The sequence below is a fragment of the Strigops habroptila genome, chromosome 10, assembly GCF_004027225.2.
Source record: "Strigops habroptila isolate Jane chromosome 10, bStrHab1.2.pri, whole genome shotgun sequence".
Lineage (NCBI taxonomy): Eukaryota > Metazoa > Chordata > Aves > Psittaciformes > Psittacidae > Strigops > Strigops habroptila.
The window spans coordinates 2,110,532-2,137,104 of NC_046359.1; the positions used below are offsets into that span (position 1 = coordinate 2,110,532).

The 26,573-nt window shown below is 39.8% G+C and overlaps 1 protein-coding gene across 7 annotated transcripts in view; it reads right to left on the reverse strand.

The window, feature by feature from the left end:
* The window catches only part of ARID1B (AT-rich interaction domain 1B), a 330,667-nt gene that overhangs the window by 245,226 nt on the left and 58,868 nt on the right, over nt 1–26,573 (reverse strand). For all 7 annotated transcript variants that reach the window (XM_030499916.1, XM_030499913.1, XM_030499915.1 and 4 more), the window contains exon 3: nt 3,562–3,708. In XM_030499916.1, the coding sequence (XP_030355776.1) occupies nt 3,562–3,708 (147 nt within the window). The remainder of the gene's footprint in view (nt 1–3,561; nt 3,709–26,573) is intronic.

Sequence of the window (26,573 nt, forward strand, 5' to 3'; positions counted from 1 at the left end):
CCAGCATGAGGAAATAACATCTTCACAGGCCAGCTTCTCTTCTTGAGGCTGACATCAACTGTCTTTATACATTCCTCAAAGCTGTGACCATTCAAAACTAGGACTTTGCTTTTTGCACTCAGTGTTGGTGCAACAAAATCAATATAAAGAGACAAGAAAATGGTTAATGAAAAACACAGAAAACATGGAGGACGTTCATTTGCAAGCTGGAAAGAAAGAGCAAAAGTAAGAATTACAGACAGAAAGGATAACAGATTGTATGACTGAGACTACCTCAGTTTTCTAATTGACAGGATTATATAAACAGGATGTACTGGTATTTTTTAAGAGAAGAAATGAGAAAGACACACCAACTGGTCCAACAGGTATTATAGGATTTTGGAGTTTATTTTAAAGTTCTATTTAGAATATGCAAAGCCAACATTAAATCACAGCAACACAGAATCACACAAGGTTTGAAGAGACCTTCAGAGAGAGGTCATGAAGTCAAATCTCAAGTTCAAAGCAAGCCTAGTGACAACAGGGTGTCTGGGGACTTTGTCTAGCTGATTTTTGAGCATCTCCAAGGATAAAGATTCCAGCCTCCCTGGACTCCTTCCTGTGTTTGAAAACCCTAGTGGTAATTTTGGGTTTGGTGTTGGTTTGTTTGGGGTTTTTTTGGTTTGTGTTTTTGTTGTTTGTTTTGGGGGGTGTTGTTTGGTTTTGTTTGATTTTGTTTGTTTGCTGGTCTTTTGGCTGGTTGGTTTGATTTTGTTTTTTACCAAGTTGCAACTTCCCTTGTCCCAGTCTGTCCCTTCTGCCTCTCATCTTTCCATTGTACACCTCTGAGATGAGTTTGGCTCTGTTCTCTCCCACATCCTCCCATTTGGTAGCTATAAACAGCAGTAAGATCTCCCTTGAGCCTTCTCTCTGTAAGGCTGCCCAATAGGTCAAATTCAGTGAACTCTGCACTTAAAACTCCTAAAAGTACACGAATACCTACTCCTATTTCTCTTGCTAAAATTTAATCAAGTAAACTCTAATTTTTAAATTCTTTCCAAAAGATAATCAGTTTAATATAAGCAGAGACATGTACGCTTACATAAGCACAGTCAATTTTTAATTTTTTTTGTCTCAGCAGCAGAATTTGACGTACACTCACAACTTTTTTGTTATCCTAGTATTACTTCTTGTATTGTACACTGGCTACCACTCGATGGCTACTCTACAATGCATCATCAGCGGAGAAAGAACAGTGTTGCTGAAGTATCAAAAGCACAGACTTCAACTTCTTGTGTTAGGAATTTGTTTTCTAGATTAGCAGTTCCCAAAGAATGAGAAAGAACACAGTGGTAAGGTTTCACAGAGAAATGTTAAAGAGGAGGTGTTCACCTGATGACTGTTCTTGAGACAGGGGGAAGAGGAACCATGGAACCAATCTGGAGATGGGAAAAAGAAGCAAGCCCCAAAGTGCTGAGGACTTACATGAAATAGTCCCATCTACACACAAACACTCCAGGAAAAGCCTGTATAATTCAGAACAGGGGATCACAGTTCAAAACTTAAGAGTCTGACCACTACTGAAGAACAGGATAACCAAACAGCCGCTCACAAACCACGAAGAATTTCAGGTGCGATCCTCACACCAAGGATTACCAACCGCCCGGCTGTGTTGGTGAGAACCTAATGCATCATCTGAATTTGCAGAGTCAGGCAAAAATGCACAGTGACTTTGAGAAGCCTTTACCACCCTTGGAGCCTGGATTTCGACACACCTTCACTGAACCTTCAAATCCTCAAAGAAGAAATTTAGCTACATGGACGCTAGTACCTTCTACATGTCAATCTGTCCCTGCCTTTCTCTTCATCCCAGCTCTCTGAAGTCTATAATACACGAAAGGTTTACTCTCATTTTGCCTTTATCCTCTTCTATGATACCCCTCACTTCATTGCACAAACCTTCATTTTACTGCCTATGATATCAAACGATGTAATTGGAACATGTATCAACAAATAAATCAGTAACTTGTTATTTCCCAAGTCCTGCACAGTTGGTATGTTTTGTGTATTTTTTTAAACTAAAATATTCAATCCATTCAACTGATGGTATTTAAAATATTATGAGGTGTCCAAGGCAGCAAAAAAAAAATTTCAATTTCACAGACTGTGATATGTAGACATTGGAACAGCTGTGTTTCCCTATCTCATAGGCTGTATTACTAGGACTTTATCTGCTAAGACTTTACCAAGATGGTTATGAATAGTATTTTCAAGTCAGAGAAATCAAGCATTTAATGCCAAAGTAAAAAGGGAGAAAATTAAATTTAAAGACACAACTGCAATCTTTAAAGTGGCAGTTACATATAATCCAAAAGATGGAAAGCGGTGACATTTACGAGAACATCATAGATACAATTAAGAATTCTATTTCATAAACCATCCAGCATTTTAATGAAAAAAGTTAATTCTCAATGGAATTTTAAAATGTAGATGAAGAAAAATTAACACGTAATTACACAGTGAAATTATCATAGCTTTATTTTAAAATCAAAGGAGGAGAGCCTCCTGCATCATTGCTACTTACGGCATCTTTTGTTAGTTTATTTTACACACTATTTTTATGTCAAGCTAAGATTTCTACATTGCACCAGCATTATCCCAAAATGTTAATCAACCACGCCTGACAGAATTCCCCAGTGATTTGCAGCAAGTGCTGTTGCTTCCACTAATACCCCGTCTTCAGCAACTCACTTTTGTTAGATTTCCCAAGATGGCAAGTATGCTTTAGTTTCATCCTTCCATTTCCAGATCACCTCTCTGTGATTAACAGAGCTGAGACTGCAGATAGAACTGAGCCTACATGTTCAGCTGCATCAGCTATGCACATCCATTTTGTTCAGTATCTAAAACCCGGGTGTTTCTCAAGCTCTGGGAAGCAGACCCATACACTATCACTCTGATCTTAGTTAAAAACAGAATCGCTTAATTTTAATGGCTAACATATAAAGCACACTTCAAGAACAGCAATGGATATCTAATTATGCAGTTTCACTAACCGTATGTGCAAACTGACAACATTCAAATTAATAGCTGTAATATCAATTAAAAATATCTCTTAAGAAGCTCCCCTGACAAAGCAGTTCCAAAATGCCTTGAACTCATCTATTCTCAAATGAAAGAGCACAAAAACCAAAACAGTAGTAACCATGTTAGATGCAGAAGCTCTCAACAATGTCTTGTGAGAGGAAAAAAACAAAACAAAAGCAAGGAAAGCCTCCACTAACATCAGATCAAGAAACCGTTACTTCTTTTTAAAAGCAGAATTAATAGTTGCTGGGGTATGTACACTGGCTTTATTCAAAAAAGCTGATATAAAATAAAGCCTGAAAGCATGTGCAGAAGTATTTGTGTGTATATCCCCAAAGACTTTTCAGAAGGATGTTGTCTGATTCCATGTTTATTTAATTTTGTTTTTAACACTGTTCTCTCAAACAGGAGTCGAGTGGGTTTTGTTCATTTCACACAGCTCATTTCTACACTTCTAGCTCCAGGGTAACTGCCATAGTGAAGGACAGTGCTTACCTGCTGAGCCTGGTACCTCTGCTGGGCCTGTGACAGATATTGTGCCTGGGGTGGCAGATGCTGAGGCTGCGGCTGCTGGTTGTAGTAGGGCTGTTGGCCCTGCTGGCAGTAGCCACTTACACCTTGCTGACCATACTGAGGCGGTATCTGTTGGAAGAGCCAAGCAAAGCAAACGCATGAGTTGAGGCAGGAGGACAAGAAATCAAGCTATGTCACATCTGTGCGGCAACCTGATCAGAAGTGATATCCCTCAGCTATACAACTGACCCAACAATCCTACTCTTTCACTCAGCAGTTAATGCAAGCCCTTAGATCCTCTTGCCTGAGCAGGAGTAAGCCCAAGTGCTCTGTACAGTTACTCTTTTCAAGAAGAGCTTCTAAGGAAAATGCTATGCTTCTGAACATCACAATCCCATAATGCCAGGCAGCACTCATTTTAAATGTTTGCTCTCCATGGGCACACTACTGAGGCAAATCGACAGAAGAATCATTTTGATATGCTGACCCAGAAGTCTTTATATATATATACACACATACATATATATATACACATACATATATAAGTAACGAAGTACTAATTTTTGTGAAATGCTTTGCCCATAACCCTTAGCATTTGTGTGTTTAAGCCTTACACAAAAAAAAATGGGGTTTGGCAAGTTTTTTGTTTGGTCCAGTTCAACCTAAGTCTCCTCCCCCCCTACTAAGATACATCCTTGTTTTAAAAAATAAAAACAAAACACAAGTGCAACATAAAATAACCTCTTACAGGTGCTATTAATAGACGAATCAGCATATGTGTGAGAACCCACATACACACTGAGAATTTAAACTATAACCAAAAGCAAGTCAATTAAAATGCTAGAGGAATTTTCCGCATCAGTTTACTCTATAAGCCTTGTATCAATAGACGCTGACATTTTCTTGAGCTATTTGAAGGAGCACACTTTCAACAAGCTCCTGATATTGTGTCTGTATTGTCCCAATTATAGGTACCTGTGCTCTTCCCTAAACATAGGTATTTAGTACCATTTCAGATGAACCACAGATGCAACAAAGAATTTCTCCCTTCTAGAATGGGCCTCCTGTTGGTCCTGCACACCCCTGCAAATGTCTCAGATACCTGAGCACATCCGAAATGCTTTGATCTCTGAACTGTTTCCTCTGAGTTTCTGATATACCGATAAATCTGTTTACTCAGCATGTAAACACATATCTGTTCTACTTAAAGTTAACTTACTACATTCATTCAACAATACAGTAGTATTTGCTAGGCAATGATAATAATAACAATAATAATAATAATACAAAGTCAAATTTAAACTCCTGTCTAGGCTGTTTTTACTATCACAGCTTGAACTGTTCCTATTACCTCTGCCAGAAGTTGATAGTCCTACTTCTTGCTAACTTCTAAGGTCAGCAACTAAGCTGACTCCACTTCTGCACTTGTTCTCTTTACCCGCACTTTTATTTCCTTCACTAACATTTCACAGGCAGTTAGATGTTTCTGTGACCAAAGCAATCCCTTCTGACAAATACCCTCTCCCTGCTGATGCATAAATAAGGTTGTTATAATGCAAACTAAAACGGGCATGCTGGAATATCGTCAGGCAAACAGACAATACATTGCCTTCTACACACAGAGACTGGGGGGGAAGTAGGAGACAAACTGGATCACTGGAACATCAAGCCTCAAACAGAAGCACTAGCAGTAGTCAGAAATCTGGTAGAAGGGAAACAATTTGTGGGTCACTATTTTGCACGATCTGAGGCTACAAATACATGGGGAAGACAGCCACTGATGAAGTAACATTATATGGTTTACAGAGTTTAGAAACAAATCAAACCAGAACTCTGCTAAAGCAAGGAGCAGAGGCCTGGAGCTTCGTCGGATCAGGAAGAGTGCGTGCTGGGACCAGCAGGCATGGCCAGACTATGGCAACACTGACAGCAGTGCACCAAGGTCAGCAAAGGCACAGTGCAAGGCTGTATAGAAGGAGATTTCAGCTCCTCCCATGTAGACTGAGCAAGTGGACTACAAAGCAGAGACCAAAGTACCAGGTAACTGCCAAAGGTTGTTCCATGGAGCTGCTGGTTAGGGAATCTGCATGAGGAGCCGCTGCCTTTGGCTCAGTCCTGAGCAGCAGGAATCATCTACTTCTACATCCCACAAGTGCGGAACCACTATGCATCAGCGACCATAGCACAGTTAAATTGAGCAGCCCTACAGCAACCATGAAAATCAAGGAACCTACTACTGTTGTGCTTAACTTCAAAAAGTGTAACTACATAAAAAGCAGAAAGCTTGTTAAAAGGAAGCTCTAACAGACAGCTACGAGAAATAAAATCTCACTGGCAGCATCAAAGCTGCCTAACAACAACCACATGGAAAGCACAGAACCAATATTCACCGCCTATTCAGAAAGAGTTGAGAAGAGCAAAAGGACATCAGCATGGCTCATCGCAGGTTTCTAGAAGCAAAAAGGCACCCTTCAATAAGCCAACACCAAGTGCAAATGAAGAGAACAGAAAAGACTGTAAACTCTGGCACTTCAAATGTAATAAGGCAGCCCAGAAAGAACTGGAGGAATAGCTAGGAAAGGGAATCAAATGAGTAATGAATTATTCCTTTAAACACTTCAGGAGCAGGAGGTCTACCAGAGAGTATGAAGTTCCAAGTGATGATCAAGGTATAAAAGGAGATTCAGAGAAAACAGGGTCATCTCAGAGAAGCTTAGAAAATTTTTTGCACTAGTGTGCACTGTGGAAAAATCTTCAGAGGTTCCCATGCTGGAGTCCTCCTTTGTGAGGGACTTGATGAATGCACCTGAATCTATTGGGACTATGCATGGAACAAACTGACCATGTAAGACCACATAGTATCGCTCCAGAGGTCTAAACAAATTAGAGAATTAAATAGCTGTATGACTAATGATGGTATACAGCCTCTAACCTGGAACTGAATTGGTAGATGAGAATTGGAGTATGGCTTTTAAAAAAAGAAAAAGGCAGACATTTGAGTAATTTGAGACTATAAAAGGACTGATGACTGTTCTGGATAAATCGGGACAGGTAAGAATGAAGATCAGAATTAGGAAACATCAACACAGCTTTCTCAAAGAAAAATCCCTCACTACAGTTTTCTTGGACTTAGTAGGAAAGGTCAAACACAAAGGCTCAGAGAAGCGCAAGAAGAATTACCAAGGTATGGAACAGTTTCCATACGAAGAAACTATAACCCTTTGAGTATGGAAAAGCCACCAGGAAGTAGAATGTACTGCAAGCTACAAAACCATCTACAAAAGCATTAAATGATAGAAGTTGGTAGAATCAAATTTCAAAACATGAGAGAGAGGTTCTCTAGTCACAGAGGCAGCAGATATTTGAAATTCCTTGCCAAATGATGTTTTGAAAACTGAAAGTTTATGTGGGCTCAAGGGAAGACTGGACAAGTTCACAAAAGATACATCCTCTGAGGGCTACCAAATACATAGAGCCACATCTGGCTCAGGAAGTCCCTGAACTGAAAATACCTGGAGGCTTGGAGAGTATTGGGGGAAAGTATCACATGCCTGCTTTGTTCTGACTCTTCTCTAGGCATCCAATTAAAGCCCCACTGGAGGCATGATATGGGGCCTACATGATCCTTGATTTGACCTGCTATAGTCATGCCTATGTTCTAACTGCCTCTTTGCAATATTTATTTGTGTCCTGTGAGATACTTAGGAACCAATGTAAGCAACCTGAAGAGGCAGTAACACCTTGATTACCAGAAGCTGTGAGACTGCTCCATTTTCTTACATGTTTTCCCTAGCAGTCTGCTTCCAGACACTGGTGTAAAAAAGGGTATTGGGCTCTTCTTCTGAACTTATGTTAGCTATCTTGGAATTTTCCTGCATATTCTCCCAATTAAAAGAAAAAAACAAAATTATCAAAAAGCCACCCCAAAACACAACAATAATCCTAATGCTACATGTAGCTTCAGATGCTATACTCTTCAATGCAGAGACCCATCACCACTGCCTTAGCAGAACACTCGGTATAATTTCTGTGGGTATTTAAATAAATAACAAACAACAACATGCAAATTAATCCTGCTTTAGTGATGGGGATCACAAGATACCGCTTATGGACAAATGTTTATTAAACAGCATATAAAAAAGCTTAATTAAAACCTCCCCAGAACAAAACAAATCTGAAGCCAATTACTTACAATGCTTGGAGAGAATGACCCAAGCATCCTCCTTCTTCTCAAGGTAAACCCTCCCTCCCTTTCTCCCTTATACCCACATTCTTTGTGGCCGGCCACACAACACAGGAGATGAGAATTTGGGCAACTTCAGCATGCCTGTGGTAATGCACACGTTCTTGGGACGGTTCAAGAGAAAAATAGACCCGAATTTGAATATATTTCTAGGCAAGCACAGAAATGTTAATAATTACTTTGCCTCCTATCTGACTTGCACAGTACAAATAGCATTATTTTGGGAGAAGTATGACCGGCCATCAGTGATTAAACCACTCTGAACGCTAACAAAGAAAGGATGAGAATAAAAGAGGAACAAAATTGGCAGCCAGAATGAAGAGGTGGGAGAAATCCAATTAAACCTATAACTTAGCCCATTATCTTTAATTCTTGCTTAAACAAGGGGTCTTGTGGCAGACATTCTTTGTCCAGGTAATACCTTGATAGTAATGGAAATTTTAAGCAATTTTTTGTGTGCATAATCCATAACTGATGTCAAAGGAGAAGGATCATTAGACAGCATTACAGTCATTATAATAATTTTTAAAATTAAAATGTAACAGAATTAGTGTGTTAGCACAGGTACCCTAACAATACCAGCAATATGCAGCTACTGCACTTCTAAACCATGGTTATAGCTGGTCAATAAGGGAAGAAACTTTACATGTCTCCCATCCCAAAAACCTCTGCCAAGTCACTCCGGGACCCACCTAAACCTGTCAGTCACCATGACATGCTCACCACATGGAAAGAGTCCTGGCAACATCAGCCATTGCCTCTCCCCGCGATCTATTTGGTGCCCAAAAGGTAAGGCAGACCCTGGATAATGCTGGTAGTGAGCAACAGCACAGTTCAGAAATCCTGGACCACAGTGTCATGACACAAAAACCTGGGAGAAGGGTGTGTGTGGCCTGGTTAGCATTCAGCCCTACTTACGAAGAGAGGAAAAGCTGAACTCCAGAGGCAGGGGTGGCAGCCAGAAAAAAAGGTGACACTTCCTGATTCAGTGGCCTATTTTGCTGAGAAACAGTGAAACAGACCAGAGCATTGTGAAACCAGTACCGGCTTCAGAAATGTAATAATCAGTAACATTCCACTTTCCTAGCAATTATAACACTGTAATTACATAGAAATTACAATACAAAATGTTTAGCGAGTGGGACTCGCAGGGAAAAACTAACAAACAGACAAACAAAAAAACCCACACCAAACCCAAAGGCCCACTACCTTGTACTTCACACCAGGAGTACAACGGCACCTTCTTTCGGTCAGCAAAATGTTATAGTCAAATTTAATTCTAATTCTTTTAATTTTACAGCGGTCACTTCAGTAATAACTATAAAGAAAGCTGTCACACAGTTCCTACCAAACCTTCAAATAAAACTTTTGTGATTTTCTGAACCATCTACTGCCTCAGTCTTAGATTTCCAAAGCCAGACCTCTGCCAGAACATAAATACTTTCCCCCAAACATTCAAACCATGCGTTTCTCCATACTTTTGAATAGAAAATTAGAAAAACAAAAAATACAAAAAAAAAAAAAAAAAATAGAATAGAAGCCCTCTGGCTTTCACATACTTAAAAAAAAAAATTAGTTAATATTTAGAACTTTCAAGTTCACATAAGCCCAGATCTTCACCTGTACATTTAGCTGGATTACAGAAAGAAGAAAAATATAATATAGGAAACACTCTGGCACACATTCAGTGGAAAACTGTTTAATAGCTAGTGCACAATGGTCTCCCAGCTCAAATCACCATGTCCAACCCCAGTGTTTGTGCACACACCATCTTAACGAAGGCTGCAAGTCGTTCTCGCTGAATGACCAAAAAGCAAGTAAAAAGCTGGGTGTTAATGTCAAGGCTATTAATCAGAGGCAAATCAAAAATCCTGATGCTAAGGCATTTTATTCATGCATTATATAAATTCTATTACTTCTTATCACTTAGCTGTGACCTTTTGACAATACATTGGTCACAAGCTTCACCTATGTTGCTGTCTTTCCTAGACTGCTTGCCTTTACATTGAAGTATGAACTTTAAAATCTTCTTAACGGCCTTTAAAATATTAACACTGGGCCTGATACTGGTTCACCCTGTGACCCAGAGCAAGGAAGCAAAAGGATAAAAAGCATGTTTCTGTGCCACAGTACAATAATCCCCATTCCAGAACTTGCAAGGTAGCAGATTTTGCAGAGTCATTAAATGTATGTCTATGTTGAAGACTGCAGTGCAGTACACAGAACTGCAAACCAGCTCAGGTATTGGAAGGAGCCCACACCAAAAGCCGTGCTAGGCTAATCTGCTGTGTTCTAAAGAAGGGTGAATCAGGTCAGAGGGAGATCCACACTCTTGCAGACAGGCTGCTTCTTGTACACAAGCCAGTTCATTTAAAAAGGTAGCTCAAGTATCTTTACAATATGCTGCAGTCTGCAATGCAGTCATGCCCTGTGCTACTGTTGAAGTGCAGGACAGAAAGGACAAGACTTCAAACACATGCCTGTAGCCCCCTTTTCGTCAAAAAGCACACAGCAGCATGATTACACTAGTTGTCAGCGCAATGTATATGGCATCAAATATGTACCTGTCACGAGGTGCGCTCTATATACTGCCTTTTACTGTAGCTTAAATCAAAGCAACATGAGCTAACCCATTATTAGTACAGGCAATTCTACTCTCTTTTTTAAAGAGAGAGGCTACAAAAAAAACCCAAAAAACCAAAAAACCCCAAAAACATAAAAACCCACTAAGATTACATGATTAAAAAACTCTCCAGTCAGAAAATACAGATGTTAAGGTTCCAAAAGCAGCATTAACCAAGCCATGTTGCACATATATAGCACCTTCTCTTTCTGATTTATGTTGTCAAAGGCATTTCATAAAACATAGAGGATGTGAAATGTGGCTCAGTTAGTGTGGCTGCTAGAATCTTATCATTTATGTTTTCTGACTTCTTAGCTGTGCAACCTTCACATCTTATTAACATAGTTTTTTGCATAGACTGTAGTATGGAATAGTACTTATGTTTTATGTATTGACATATTTTTGATGTACTGAGATTTTGAATAAGTTTGCTATTCTTCATGATGAGAGCCAAATAAATAAAGACTACTGCCACAAAATAGTCAATCATTTATAAGGAAAAGCAATATCTCTCCTTCCAAAAAAGAACACTTTGATTCCCTTGTCAGAAATTGATGAAAACTACCTCTGCCGTAAATGCTAAATCTATGCCAATATCACAACGATGTCCCACTCCCACCTTCCCCTAAAAACAGCAAACAAACAGAAAGAAAAAATTTGCATGTTTTAGATGAGCTAAAATTAGTTTCAAGGGAGAGGTAAACAGCTGAGGCTAGAAACAATAGGAAGAAATTTCTTCTACACAAGAGCCTGGTAGTGTTGATTTGTACAGTGCATTACAGTTTGAACCAATGCAACATTTGGTCCTTTCTGCAAATTAAGGGATGAAAATATGATAATCTCTAGGAAGAGATTTCTATGTTGTTATATCCATCCCCTCAGACCAGCACCACAGAAAAGATTGAAAATTTGCAAGAGAATTTTTTTCAGGGGAGCTATTTTGATATATTGTATTAAAAAGAGTGAGAAATCATAATGCCTATATATATATATACACACACAGTTAAATGATGAGTCAGATAACATATCTATTCTTATACTCAGTCCTCCTTTTCTTTTTTCTTTAAAGTGATCAAAACAATTAACAGGGATCATGTAATCTGCTTAAAGTAATAGATCTCCATTTTACAAACCAACCTAAGGAAAAGCACATCAGAACTGCCACAACCAGTGGGAGGATCCCCTTGATCCCTATAGTATCTCCAATGGTTGGTGCTCCAGTAAAAAGCCTGCAGGAAACCTCATCTCTCACTACACTAATAGCATGAAACCCAACTACGAAATGGCAGCCGTTAAAGAAAAAATGCATTTTTAATCATGTAACAAGTAATTCATTACAGGGCACTTCTTCTGCATCAACAAGTGGACTACACAGTCTCTGGTCCCCAAATCCTGTATTTGCTGTTTATTCTCCAGGGAATTGGTAACAGTTTTGACCACTATTTCTCAAATGGTGATTAAAATAAACTATGGTTAAGAAACTACAGACAATCATTTTTCTTCAGACAAGTTCTGCAATGCCATTCAAACCTTCTAAAGCAGGGAACACAAAGGAGAGGTATGGGTTGAGTTTGAATAGCAGGTAATCTAACCACATGAGTAATCCTCCATTTTTATGCATTTACACAGAGACACTCCTAACACTAAACTATTGGAGACTTGGAAAATCCCTCTGTAAGATGTCTTTCACTCTACATTTCTTCTAGCACACAATCTTGGTAGTTGGAAAAATTGCAAACATTATTCAATACTGATAAAAGGTAGAATGCACACGCACCCTGTTTAGCATCACTTCCCCAACTTCCTGCACATCCTTGAGTTCTCCTTTCTTCCGGGCTCTTTCAAGACAGAAGGGTGCTTTTTAATCGATTCACGTGTTCCTCCAAAAATATCGATCTTGATGAATACTGTCTTTACCATTCCTAAGTTCGATACCTTTCAGAACTAAATCATTTGAGATCCTTCAAAGCCCTTCTACTTTTCAGCAAGCCATGCCTTTCTCCTCTCCCCACCCAAACTGGTTCAGTTCCACTGGACTGCTGGCCTTCACAGACCTTTCACAGTGCACACCCTCTGTCCCCAGCAGCTGTTTTTCTTCTCCTTTCTTTATTCCTGTCCCACATCTGGGGAGGGACAACCCCAGGCACCAATATGTGGTGGAGGTCATCCAACTGGAAAGCAGCTTGGCAGGGAAGGACCTGGGGGTCCTGGTGGACACCAAGTTTGAATATTAGCCAGCAATGTGCCCACAAAGAGAGCTAATGGTATCCTTGGCTTCAATAGACAAAGTATTGACAGCAGGTCAAGGGAGGTGCTTCCACTCAGCACTGCTGAGGCCACACCTGGAGTCCCATGTCCAGTTCTGAGCTCCACAGTAAGAAAGACACGGACATACTGGAGAGGGTTCAACGAAGGGCCACAAAGATGATTAAGGGCCTGGTGCACCTCACATATCAGGAGAGGCTGAGGGAGCTGAGGCTGTTCAGCCTGAAGAAGAGAAGGCTCAGGGGGATCTCATCAATGTACAGAAATACCTGAAAGGACAATGCAAAGAGGGCAGAGCCAGGCTCTTTTCAGTGATGCCCAGTGACAGGACCAGAGGTGGTAGGCACAAACTAAAATACAGGAGGTTCCCTCTGAACATCAGAAAATACTTTTTCACTGTGAGGGTAAAGGAATACTGGGACAGGTTGCCCAGAGAGGTTGTGGAGTTTCCACCCTTGATCATACACAAACGCTGTTTGGACATGGTCCTGGGCAACCCACTCTACATTGCCTTGCTTGAGCAGGAAAGTTGGACCAGATGACTTCCATAGTTCCCTTCCAACCTCAACCATTCTGTGATTTAATGATGCGGAGCTGCTCTAAGCATACAAATCATCAGACAAATTGCCAAATGGCAAATCGTGCCTGGTCATTTTGGTGGCCTTCTACAATGGAATTACAGTGTTGGTGGATAAGGGAAGTGCAACTGATGTCATCTATCTGGACTTGTTTTTCAGCCTGGAAAAGAGAAGGCTCCAGGGAGACCTTATAGCAGCCTTCCAGCACTTAAAAGGGGGCCTGCAAGAAAACTGGAGAGGGACTTTTACACGAACACGCAGTGACAAGGTGTGATGGCTTTAAACTGAATGAGGGGAGATTTAGATTATACATAAGAAGTTCTTTACTGTGAGAGTGGTGAGGCACTAGAACAGGTTGCACAGAGAAGTTGCGGATGCCCCATCCCTGGCAGTGTTCAAGGCCAGGTTGGACACAGGGGCTTGGAGCAACCTGCTCTAGTGGAAGCTGTCCCTGCCTATGGCAAGGGGGCTGGAACCAGATGATCTTTAAGGTCCCTTCCAACCCATTTTATGATTCAATACTCCAGTGTCTTAGTACAAAGTTAACAGCCATGGGGCACACCCAATTTCTAAGTGTTTGACAGAGACCCTCTCTGGCTTGGCCCGGACACCTCTGATGAGACTGACACTTCCAAGTTAGCCCCCACAGCTTTGCCTCCTAGGCCTGGCTGAAGCAGCAGAGCAGTAGGTTGCTGTTACACACAGCGAGCCACCTCCACCAGTACCAATCCTTCACTTTTCTAAGGGATATCACACTTCTAATCATGAAAAACTTGCCATGCACATGCAGCAGGAGAACAGATTTACAGCTCCTTGTGTTCTCATTATGGATTTCAATCCTCAAATAGTGTCCACAGCATAGGAGGTCAACACACAAAAGAAAAAAGCATGACCTCTTACAGCTATCATTTAGGTTCAGCAATTTCTGGGACGAATGCAGTCATTTGTACAGTCCGAATTCTGCTAGCTGCTTCTACTATAGTAGGCTTAAAATCATACTTTTAATCTGGACACTAAAAATTCCCCACAGCAAGGAAACCTGAGGCAAACAGAATGACTGGCTGAACCAACTGGATAAGAAAATTTGATTATGTCTCTACCAGCCCAGCATAATTTATTATCTTGCCGCACAGCATTAACTGCTAAGATCAGGCTCCCATTCTGTGGTACAGTCAAGAGCACAGTCAACAACAACATTCCTACCAACACAGGCAGAGACTCTGCAGTACTTATGCTTGCCTAGAAAAATGAGAAATATAAAGCAACCACTATCCAAACCCTGCTTTAGATGAGTTTGACCAAACAGCATTAGAAATTTAAAAAGAGGACGATGTAAATCTTTTCTGCCCTGGCTTTTCTTTCCCTTTCTCTATTTGGAACAGACAAAACCAAGTCAGGCTCTTAAATAAGAGTAATTACATAATAGCCTGCATGCTATATCTTACAACCATAACACAGCTATGACTTCAAATATTGCTGCAAGTATTTCTAAAAGAAAACTTTCAAGGCCCCTTCTTACAGTCACAGAGTTTATATATTTGATTTATTCCATTTCTATTATTTAATATGACCTACTACTTAGCACTGGAAAACATCAAAAGAACCCTGACAGGAACATCAAAGACATCAATCTTATAAATTCATGGCTGAAACCATATAGTACATCATAATTTCTTACAGTTTTATTATACTCAAAATAAGATTATTATCGTAAATTATTCCTCCTATCAGTTACCACAAATAAGTCTTAGAAACATCTGCTAAATGTAAGTATGTGAATAACAATCTAATTCATGTAACATTATCCTCAAAATAGAACAGAAAACCAAACAAGAACCTTTATAGTCATAACATCATTTATCAAAAATGACCTGTTTTGATTAATTGAAAATAGCCCCCTTAAAAACCTACAAAGAATCAACCATCAAGCTCATTCATTCATTTCACCAACCGACTAGAATTCTTTTTTTCATTAATATTGCAACTAATCTTAACTCAAATATTGTGCGCCATCAGTTAATCTTTATAATACCTACTACTCTTTCAAAGCACTCAAGCATCTCCAATACATACATTCATGTTCCTTCCCTTTCTTGAAAGCTTAAACCCTGCTTCCCCCATCAAGTCTGATCATCTGGGGTTATTAACTGAACACCTATTTTGTTTAAGCATTCACAAAACAAATTCTTACAGTCACAATAAAACGCTTCCTTCTCATTTATGGCCAGACTGAAGTAATATCTATCTGTACACAAAATTAACACACAAGTGTATAATTGTAGTTTTATGCTCAAGTGCCCCAATTATGCACTTTAAAACACTTTAAAGGATCCATCAGGAACATTCAATACCTCCAAACTGTGAAGTCGGGAGGAGTGTTCTTTTGACAAAGCAGCTGCATTACGGGGAAATCTTTCAGTTAAACACAAAGAAACCAGTCAACTTTGATTTTTTTTTTTTACTCCAAGACACCCAGACTGTAAAGAATGGTGCGATCCGTCTGGTGCAGCACATTTTGCCAAAAGTAACAGACAAGCAGGAAACTGAACAGTTCATTTTGCTTTTGTGTAATAAAGATGTCCCAGGTAGCCTTTGTCTTATAGCGCTAAGCACAGAAAGGGCCCAGACTTAAGCCTGTTCAGAAAGGTGATTAAGGATGTCAGCACCACACAAGCGAGGACCCTACACCTTCCTCGTTTCACTCCCAAGGTAACTGCAGCTCCCCACACATGCTCTTTGAACATTATCCTCTGTGTTCTCACTCCTCCTTTACGAAACACTGGTAAGAAGCAGCCTTTTCCAAAAACGACTGCAGGAGGTGACTGTCAGCATTTTTTTGTTACACAAATAAATTTCTCTGCACATGTGATGAAGGGAAACCCATCTTAATCCATCTGACTTTGCACTGAAATGGACTGCAAGTGCTCATTATGCTTTTTCACCTGAATGTGTGATAAAGTTGTAGATTCTTGCATTGTTTAGTTTATTAGACCAATTTAGAGTGGTGGAGTTTTGTGTGTTTCATCCACCCCCAAACTCCAGCAGAGAGGAGGATAAGAGCAAAAATTTTTTTGTTGTTTCCTATGTCAAATACATACCAAGTTCTCAATAAATAAAAGGTGGGGAAATCAGGAATGGTAAAAATAGAAAGCATAACAAGGAGGCAGATGCTTCACTGCATTAAAGCAAGACACAAAGAAAAGGGCTTCAGGCTGACCCAAAGATGGTTAAATAGTGAAGCCATGTTAGCAAAGATTTGCCTCAATAAACCCAAGAAAATAGACATGATTAACTTACAGTGAGAAAATAGAATGCTCCGTGCAACTCATACAGGATTTAGCATCAGGTGTCAGGTGAACATAGTCATAAATGGCCATGTAGGTTTGTTGACCATCAACAAAGACATGAGAAGAGCCTATTCAGGGGTCACAGTCCTCAGAGAGATCACAAGCACCAGGCATCAGAGTGAGTCAAAATAGCAGCTGCTGCTGCAGTTCTCCAGAGCAGCCAACAAGTGCTAAGCTCTTCCAAAGGTGATGGAAAAAGCACACATTCTCAGGAGGGAGCTATTCAAAGCTGATCTACAGGAAACTCTCCATGCAGAAATGCTTCCCAGCTGCTTCTCTAATCCACTGAGCGGGTTCCTGCCTCAGAACTGCCCAGTGCCCACCTCTGCACATAGAGGGGCTGGAGAAAGAAGGGGTCTCCTGACAGCAGGCATCACAAAAACATAGGACTGCCTCTTCCGGAAGGACAGGAGGACCCAGTGGGGATTGTTCACCTTTTGTACAATGCTCCAGAAGCTGAAGCACCAAGACAGCTGGTACACAATTCCAAATCTGTTGCTCCAGAAGTCCCACCAGCTTCTCTCTTCACCCAACCTGCCAGTCCCCCATCATGGTTTAAACCCAGCTGGTAACCAAATACCACATTAACTCTACCCAAGCCAAAACCAGGACACTCCCAGGTCTGATCCTCTACCGAGCCATTCCACGACACCAACATAGCAGAAAGTTAACGGACAGCCTTCTGCTGGCTTAGTGCACAGAAACAGCTCAGCATGGTCAGATGAACCCAGAGCTGATGTAAGAGAAGTGGCACTACAGCTACCAGTTGGGTTGGCTTTGGCTGCTGTTGAACTGGTCTTTGGTTTTGGTTTTCCTGTACTCTCCTCACCCTGTGAATCCAAATACACAATTCTCACTTTCCAAAAAAACACCCCATACACAAAGTAGCTTCCAGCACTCCGAAAGAGAGTACACGCAGAGCCCTCTAAGATACAGGTACCACAAGAAAGCTCCAGAACAAAGCAAAGCTACAAAAGGAGCCTCTTCTCCTTGACTTTTAGGGAGGACACTGGCTTTTCGGGTTGTCTTAAAATCAGACATTTAAATTCTGCCATAAAATTTAGGCCACTTTAAGCAGGAAAGCAGTCGTTACTCTCACCCAACCCTCGCACTTCTTGCCAAGAGGAAAGTAGCGACATGGGGAGCGGGATGCACACACAATTCTCTCCCTCCTTCCTTGCAAGAAGCAGAAACAAATAATTAATGCATTTCAGGGACGTTATTTGCATGAAAGTAAAGCCACTTTGTGAATGAGCAATGCCCATTTAGATTAGGTTTTGAATATTATTAGGTCAGTTATCACTTTTCTATGCTGATAGTTAGATATTTAAGCCTCCCATTTGGTTGGCAGATCCTCAGTACCAGTTGTACTTTACCAGCTACAACACTTCTCAGACATGAGCTTCTAAGATTAACCTAAGCTTCTGACTTTGCAGTTGCGTAACTATTTATAGTATTTCAAACAACAGGTCAATATTTCTCAGCACCTGTATATACCCTCCAGGGCACAGAGTTCACATATCCTAAAGAACAACGGGCAAGTTGCATTTTAATTTTAAAAGCAGGTATTTTCGCTACTTAGTTGGCTTTGAAGTATATAAATCTGATTTTTTGGAGAGTACAAAACTAAGGAGAAAAGCTTAGGAAGCAGCACTGTCTGCTTTGGAGGGAGTATTTACCCATCTGCCCTTCTGGCCAGAGGTTTAATAGATTTCTATTTTTATAAAGGACATAAGGGGAGGGGGTGGCTCCATCAGTTTCCTACAGAAACCCAGCTGCCAAACTGGATGTGCCAAAGGGGAATTTTAGGGAATTTTAAAGAGATAACCTCTGCTGAGACTGCAATGTCAGCTTTGTAACCTCATGACTGGAACATGTGCAGTGAATGCTGGATTGAAAAAGCTGTGCTATGGGAGTTAGAAGAAAGAAAAAGGAGAAAACACGAACAGCACGAACTGGGATTATTACTCTGTGATGAGAAGGGGACTGCAGCTCAAAACCACTGTTAGTTCACTAAGAAAAAATACATCTATAGAGTAAACTCACTTTGATTTGGGTATTTATTGATAACCTATGTGCACTTCCATCCTCTCAGACCTAATACGGTCTCTGCATTTTATGCTGATGCTGTTGTTCCATTTAGCAGTTCAGTTGCAGCATATTTTAAAACACAGAGCCAAACTGACCTCTGGTTTAAATATTCAGCACAGAAATTGGGGAACGGGGGTTGATCAGGGAAGAGGAACAGGAGCACTGCCAATTAAAAGCAACCAACAATTAAAAACCTCAGTAAATGATCTGTGCTTTTTCAGTCTAGTCTTTCCTTCAGCTTCTACTCAGCTTTTATTTCAAGTGTACGGTTAAGAATAGACTAAATCCCCTCGTTTTAAAATTATCAAGACTATTTTATCTATTTTCTGTAAAATTAAAAGAACGAACTACAGCATGTGTTACTATTTACTCACCAAGATCACAATGTTTGAAGAAATTCAGTAAGCTAAAGCAAGCTGCAAAACATTTGTCATTCAAAACTAAGATCAACATTCAAAACAGTAATGATAGCCAAACAACCCACACAAATACAGTAGCCACAAATACCTTCAAAAGTCTATAAAAATGTATCACCAAGGAAGGGAAGAGCATTCAACTTGGGGATTAAAAAGGTGAAATTAGTCATTTTCACTTAGACAAGTAAATTTCTATACTGTATTACAATAAGGTAAGTCCCTTCTGGGTAAGACCCCATTACAAAACACTTCCAACATCCACCTGTTTTCTTCCTCTCCTCACATATAGCATGCTTGCAAAACCTATCCCTTTTCCTACATTTAAACCAGATAGGAAAAGACGATGTCATCACATTTCACCTAGAAGAGAGGCAGTAATAAATACCCTTTTGCAGTGAAAGCAGGAATGCTTTATGATAAAATATAACAGCTCTTTAAAAAGAAACATTTCAAAGTAAGAGGAATGTTAGAAAGGTAAAATAAATTAATAGTCTATGTTGTTAAAAGCAATCTACAAATCTTTATAATCCAATTCTCTCAACAGCTCCAATATGCGGTAAGTGTCATTAAATTATCAATCTAAGAGAAGAACTTGCCTTCAAACTTAAAGATGTATGTTCTGTTTAGCCTGGAAATTTGTGAATGTTTAAGGAAACATGTTTTTCAACATTTTGGGTTAGTGGTGGGATTTTGGCAGGTTTGGGTTTCTGGATTTTTTAAAATGCACCAGGCAACTAACGACCCTTAAAACCCAGCAAATTTTATCACCTTACACCATAAATTATACAAGGCATACACCACTAGATGTTATCTTAAACTAAATGGTAGTTTGTTTCACCACTATTTGTTCTTCCTGGGACACACTTGATTGAGGATCTGCTCCCTTGTGGAAAGACAAGCTGATTCACTGCAGTGTATCTCTGTGTCTCTCCAGAAGGCATCTAATCAAATAATTAGCACCCAACGTAACCGTTCTGTGCATCAGAGAAAAACCCCAGACAAGCACCTGTTTAAAAGCGCTGCCTCTTCTACTTTGTTGCCTGTAACTGATCTGCAAATAATCTTATTTCATCTTCAAGTCAAAAAGAAAACAACTTGTTACATTGCGAGTAGCTCTTCCACTGCCTTGCAGTAAGAAAAGCTTTGCAAAGTCAGAAGATTTTTGCTCTATCAAGTAAAAAAAAAAGAAAAAGAAAAAAAAAGTATTTCTATGATGTATTGTAAATCTTTACCTCCCTCAATTGGGAGGTAGGTTTTTATGCCTTTCAAAATTTATTATGTCTGCTTGACTGTGCTTTCCTAAAGATCCCCTTCAGCTTCTGTTCCAACTAGCAAGTGGAAACTCTCTCAAGCGCAGTAATATAAAAGGAGTAGGAAAGAAATTCAGCACATGAACAGGGCAGACGCACAATGCAGTGCAGAGCTCTGCAGAGCCCTACAAAGCACATTACAGCTGGATTCATGAAATACATGAATTCAAAGTACTTGCTATATAGGTCTTATATTAAAGTTTATATTATAAATAAAACCATGAAGTCGGTCCCAGTTGAAACACATACATTTCCAAAGCAGCCCTACAAACTCGGCAGAATCTTAAACCTTTTCTATACATCTTTCCCACCCACGTCCTTATTTATGTCCATTACATGTTACTCAGATTCCAACTCCACAAACTGCATTTTTAAATTTTAATCATATGAGTAGTGCCACTGAGCTTAACAGGACCAACGCTACCAGCATAACCAGCGATGTACACGTGAACTTATGAGCTGAGGGATTTATCCTGCAATATCCTTGGGGCAAGGAATAGGGATCTGTCTACGACTCGCAAAGCAGCAGATAATTTTGCTGGCAAACAGAAAATAAAGATGTCAGTTTTAAAATTTTCATAGATCATGAATGTAAAACACAACCCCACTGTTACACTATTACCAGCAAGCCCAAAGAGGACAGCAGAAAGCCCAGAGAAAACTTTGTAATGCATCAGATTAGAAGGATCTCCAAAATCTTCTTGTCTGATGATGACAGTCAGGAAAGGTACTATACAAGCTATGATACAAGAAATTTGTGATTAATTGGAAGACTAATCAGGAACCAATTTTCCCTGCTAGCCATTCTCAGGTGTCTTTCTACTCTTGTAGAGCAAAACCAAAACCCATTTCAACTATACTAACCATCCATTCCTTCCATTTTTCCTACTGATAAGTTTATTCAGATAATAAATAAGGGGAAAAAAAGAACACATAGAGAGACACTATCAAATTCACTATCAGAGAAACAAGCAGTAATTAACCCAACAATGAATTTTTCTCTGATATTTTGCTATATATACCACCATAGACATTCAACACTATTTCTAGGCTTGAACAGTAAATTCATCCTTTGTATGCTGAAAGAGCAGCAAATTTTCTGATAATATAAGGGTGCAGGAGAATCTTGATCATTTTAATTACTGAGAAACTTGTCTTGGATTTCTAAACTCAAACAATGACAAGGTACACAAAGCAAGTAAAATACACAGAAACAGAAGCCAAGGCTATTTCGGCAAAATTATACCTTACTAATACATCAGGATTGCAGGGTTTGGTTTCACTTCCAAGCATTAGCAAGCGTATTTCACTAAGTTTTATAAGATGAATTGATTATTACCATGACATTTCAACCACAGGCAAAAAAGTAAGGCGACACTACAGCAGAAACGTGCTATCAGTTTGACAGTGGTGATTTTGAAAGAGCTTTTCAAGTTTATACTAACAGGGTTTTTTCATGAGCTGAAAATAGTTTTATTCCCTTATGTCAAATAACGTTTATGTTTGAATTATGTATCTGTAATGCGCACCATACCACAAAAAGGGAGACATGAAGCAAAAACATGACTTTACAGACACGGCTTTACCATCACACAGTACTGCTTTATAAATAATGCTGAAATAAACAGAATCCGCATATAAATAACATTTCTTATATTGACTGTTAAATACCTTGACATAACCAAGCAGCAGCAAAACGTTGCTTATTATAAAAATATCTCTGCTTTTATTTTAAATATATAAACAAAATATTTGTTTTTGTAACCATCAAAGCAGGCAGCTGACTTGTGATTTTGGCTGTGAGTACATATTTACAAATAAAGAGGGAGAAAAAAAAGGGGGGGGGGGGAAGACAAAAGTGAGCTTTCACACTATTGACAAGGCTTATAATCCAGAAAAATCTGCCGTGTGAGCCAAGGCACGGCAAGATAGTGTTTAGGCACATTGAGGAGAAATGCTTGTAAATTCCACTGGTCCAATGAACAGAGACACAGTTTTCATAATTTTATCATTGTGCTCCACGGCTGAGCGGCTGTCAGGCCAATGGCAAGGCACAGGTTCCCATTTGAATGACATATGGGTTCACCCAACCAGAGAGATGTTAGAGCATTAAATACCACAAACAGACAGGACAAGAATACAAAAAGCCAAATTAGCACTCGCGCAACGGCACGCTCCGGCAGGGACCTGGCTGCTCCCGCCCAGCGCCTCTGCCAGGTCCCCGGCGTCGGGAAAACCATGTCCTCTGGATAACAGCCTCTCACCTCATAAAACTGAAAGACACGCTCAAAAATTATACTTCAAAAGGGCGGCGGGAAAATAAGAGGACGCATATTTTTAGAACACTAGAAAATGTAGACTTAGATATGCAGGGAGAGAAAAGCAAGCAGGAATTACCTTTTCCCACAGTAATTCTAAAAAGTGCCATGGAAAATACATTTTACCTTTGTGGAAAGCTGTTCTTCAGACAGAAGTGTTTAACATGTTATATAAACATGTTATGCAGTGAAATGTAAAACACAGGGGGATTTTCATCACATTTATTGCATTTGTTAGCCAAAATGTAGTAGTCTTGTAATCACCACTGCCGTTGCAGTAAAACACCTCAGTAATATTAACAAAAAAAGTGCTTTCAGCCAGGCTTCTTGAAGGGGAAAGATTATATTGAACAACTTGGACCTAAACACCACAACAAAAACCAAATAAAACCTTCAAAGAACTGCAGATGAGCGCACACCAAGAGGGCATGGGGCTGATTTTGAGTGGCAATTCACCATCTTTTGAAATCCTTTTTTGTGAACAAACCAAGCCCAAGCCACATAAATTACCAAATGCTGCCTAAGACATGAGCTGTGCCCTCCCCACGCAAGGCAATGGAGCAGCACAAGCCACATGATGGCACCTGTCCTCAGGAAAGGTTTGGAATTTGGAGGAATTGCATTAGCAGTTTTCAGGCTTTAGTCAATAAATACAAGTCAAGAAGTTCACCATCACCGTGTATAACAAACACTGCCCCTCCACAGCATGGTTTGCAAAAGCAAAGAGCGAGCCACACTCAGGCTGCCTAACAGACTCTGCCTGCTTACAGGCAACTTCTTGGGTGAGGAGGAGTGGGCACCCTCGCCCCTGCACCCAGTTTGCTGCAGCCTCCGCACAGCTCCTAACAATTCAGGGATGTGCTAGAGATGGGGTCTTCCACTGACTGTCAGGGAATTTTTCTTTTCAGTCTTTCTGTGCTGTTTTCACTCTGCATCTCTCTCTAGACATGGTCTCTTCAGATTTATTTTATACTACCAGGATCCTTTTCCATTTGTACTGCATTTTTCCTCTTTTCCTTTGTTTTACCCTTTCAGTACTAGCACTATCATTGTGTCTATGCAGAAGAGTTAGAAGGCCTCACTGGGACCTCCAACAATAAGCTGAAACAACCAGGAGGGAAGACTATCATTAGGCATCCATTCAAAATACCTGTTTAGGTCAATGGTCCTGATTACTTACTGCAACTCAGAAGTCAGTGACAATCTCTTCCCGATCAAGAAGTAACTACCCAACAAGAACAGCAATCCACAATAATCTTTATTAAAAGTTATTTAATCACACACAATTTATTTTTCAAGTAGCTGAATTTGTACTTTACTGGCAAAAAGTTGGTTTGTTTTTTCTTGGGGGTTAGGGGAACACGCAACACTTCTTAGGCTAACAAAGAACTGTTAGGAAAAACAACAACAAACCCATTCTTTTCCTTAAAAATTTCAGCATGACACCGCTATCTTCCACCTTTTCTTTCTTTTCACTGTCTCATACACATTACCTGCTAGATACCAGTAGACTATATGAGAGATTAAGCTCTGCCCCAAAGGTTATCCCAGCAGTATCTTTTAATTTCTTAATTTCTTTTGCCTGAGAACTTCATATTCCAGCAGGACTTTCACCTGAACACATGCAACGCAACTACTACCCTCCCACCTTCTTTTTTGTAGTTAATTACTAAGAACCTATTTCAGGACTATGTACACCAAAATACTGAAATAAAGCCCCTCTGACTCAGGAAAACCCCGAAACAAATCCATTTAAATATTTCCCTAATTGTTCTTCATATAAGCAAGCAGTATGCCACCTGAAAGGATAAGATGAAGAGCGAATGAATCAAAGACTATTAAATGTATTCCTTAGTTATTTTAACAACTACCAGTAGAAAATTATTTCAAAGCTACCAATACACGCACAGAACAGTGCTGGCAAAACACAAGAAAAGTCGATATGAAGCCCAATTGCCAGTGATGTCCTCCTTAAAATACTGTCTTTAGAGAACATCTCTCATACCCTCTAGGCTAATCCATTCCCATGCTCTGTGTTGGAAGATGATACTCATATTAAAAGATCCATCAAAGCCCGCTCTACCTCAGACAAGGAGAAAGAAGGCAGCACAGCTAATGGAGAGAAACCCTCCAAGCTGTAGGCAGAGCATCTCTGCCCTTGCCATTATCTCTCCCCATTCTACCATGCTAAGGAAAGTTGGCAAACCGAGACAGAATGCCCAATTCAGAAACACAGGAGCTTTCAAAAAAGCTTAGGAAACGAGATGAATAAAGATGAAGATTAATAAGATCTTCAGAGCCCATCAAAGCTCAGGACAGGAGGGGAGGGCGTGTGCGCGAGGAAATCAATGTCTGTGACATCCAAATACATGTGCATAACACTTGTTTGATAGGGAGATATGAAAACTCCTGAGGGTTAGTTTGGGGTTTTTTTTGGTTTGTTTTTTTTTTTTTTTTTTTTTTAAATGACATGCAGTACCAAAGCATGGCAGAAATTATTAAAGAGTATTTTTGGAAGTTTTCAACTCAGAATGAAAAACAATTTTTACACATACACAGAGGAAAAAAAAAAAAAAAAAAAAAAATCAAAGTCTGTCAAAACAGAAAACCAAAAAAGTTACAAAATTTGAATATTTAGATTTGACTGCAGCTGCCAAGAACAGACAAGTTATAACTTACAACTGAGAAAAAAAAAAAAAAAACAAAAAAAAAAAAACAAACCACAAGACCCAAAAACCACTGAAAATAAAAACATTCTGGGAAAAACCCCCCACAGAACTTTTCAACACCACACACCCCGCACTTCACCCCCTCGTTTCTTTTGAAATAGATTTTCTTTCAAAGATACTACCTGGCAGAAAACTACACTCGTCACATATTCCAACAGCTTACAAGTATCCCAGCTAACACACTGCAGTGTACCGTCCTACTTCGGTTAAATGTACACTCAAATGTAATAAATAAAACAAAATTAATATGAAATTACAACAGACTTATGCAGCATGAAGACAAGCACATTGAGTTAAATGTATACATATTATTATAGTTTGTTTAATGTAGTGTCCATAAAACTGTAGGCAGATACACACTAAAGTGAGTCGGAGTGGAACATGACTTTCTTGGACATTAGGACAATCTTAACATGGAAAAATAATGTCCCCATTTACAGTGCTCCAAAACACTGACAGACCTTTTCTAAGGTCTAGTTGTTTGTGTTTCTCCAGAACACAAGCAACTAGACATCAATAAAATGAACAAATAATTCTCACAAATGAAAATGGAGTTATGATTTCACTAAATCAACTGGTATCCTCTTTCCAAAGTTACCCTAAAACCAAAGGCACCAAAGACTTGAATAGCACTGGTGGAAATGTTTTCAGGTCAGAAAGTAACATAGCTTGGATGCTTAATGTTTGGGCTGCATAGCTCAACGGTTTCTGAAAGACGAGATTTCAATTAAACCCTGAGTTCCAAGGGGCATGAAGCCTCACATGGTATTACTTCTCCCACTCCGGGACAGCAAAGCCCCTGCGTGAACATCATCTGAACTCCCGACCAAACAGGTACTGCAATAAATAAATATGGCTCATCTAACACTCACCAGCACACATCTAGAATCCAGAAGGATTTCTTTTTCAAGTTTTAAGGACAGCATCTGACCACTCGCATCCCCTTCTACTCCCTGACCCAATTTGTGTAATGGAGGGAAACGGTAAGAGCTCCACCATCGCGGCCAGCTGTAGAAATGAAGAGCTGTCCTCATCATTCATCTAGCTGAACAAAGACAAAAGAGCCAGGACTGC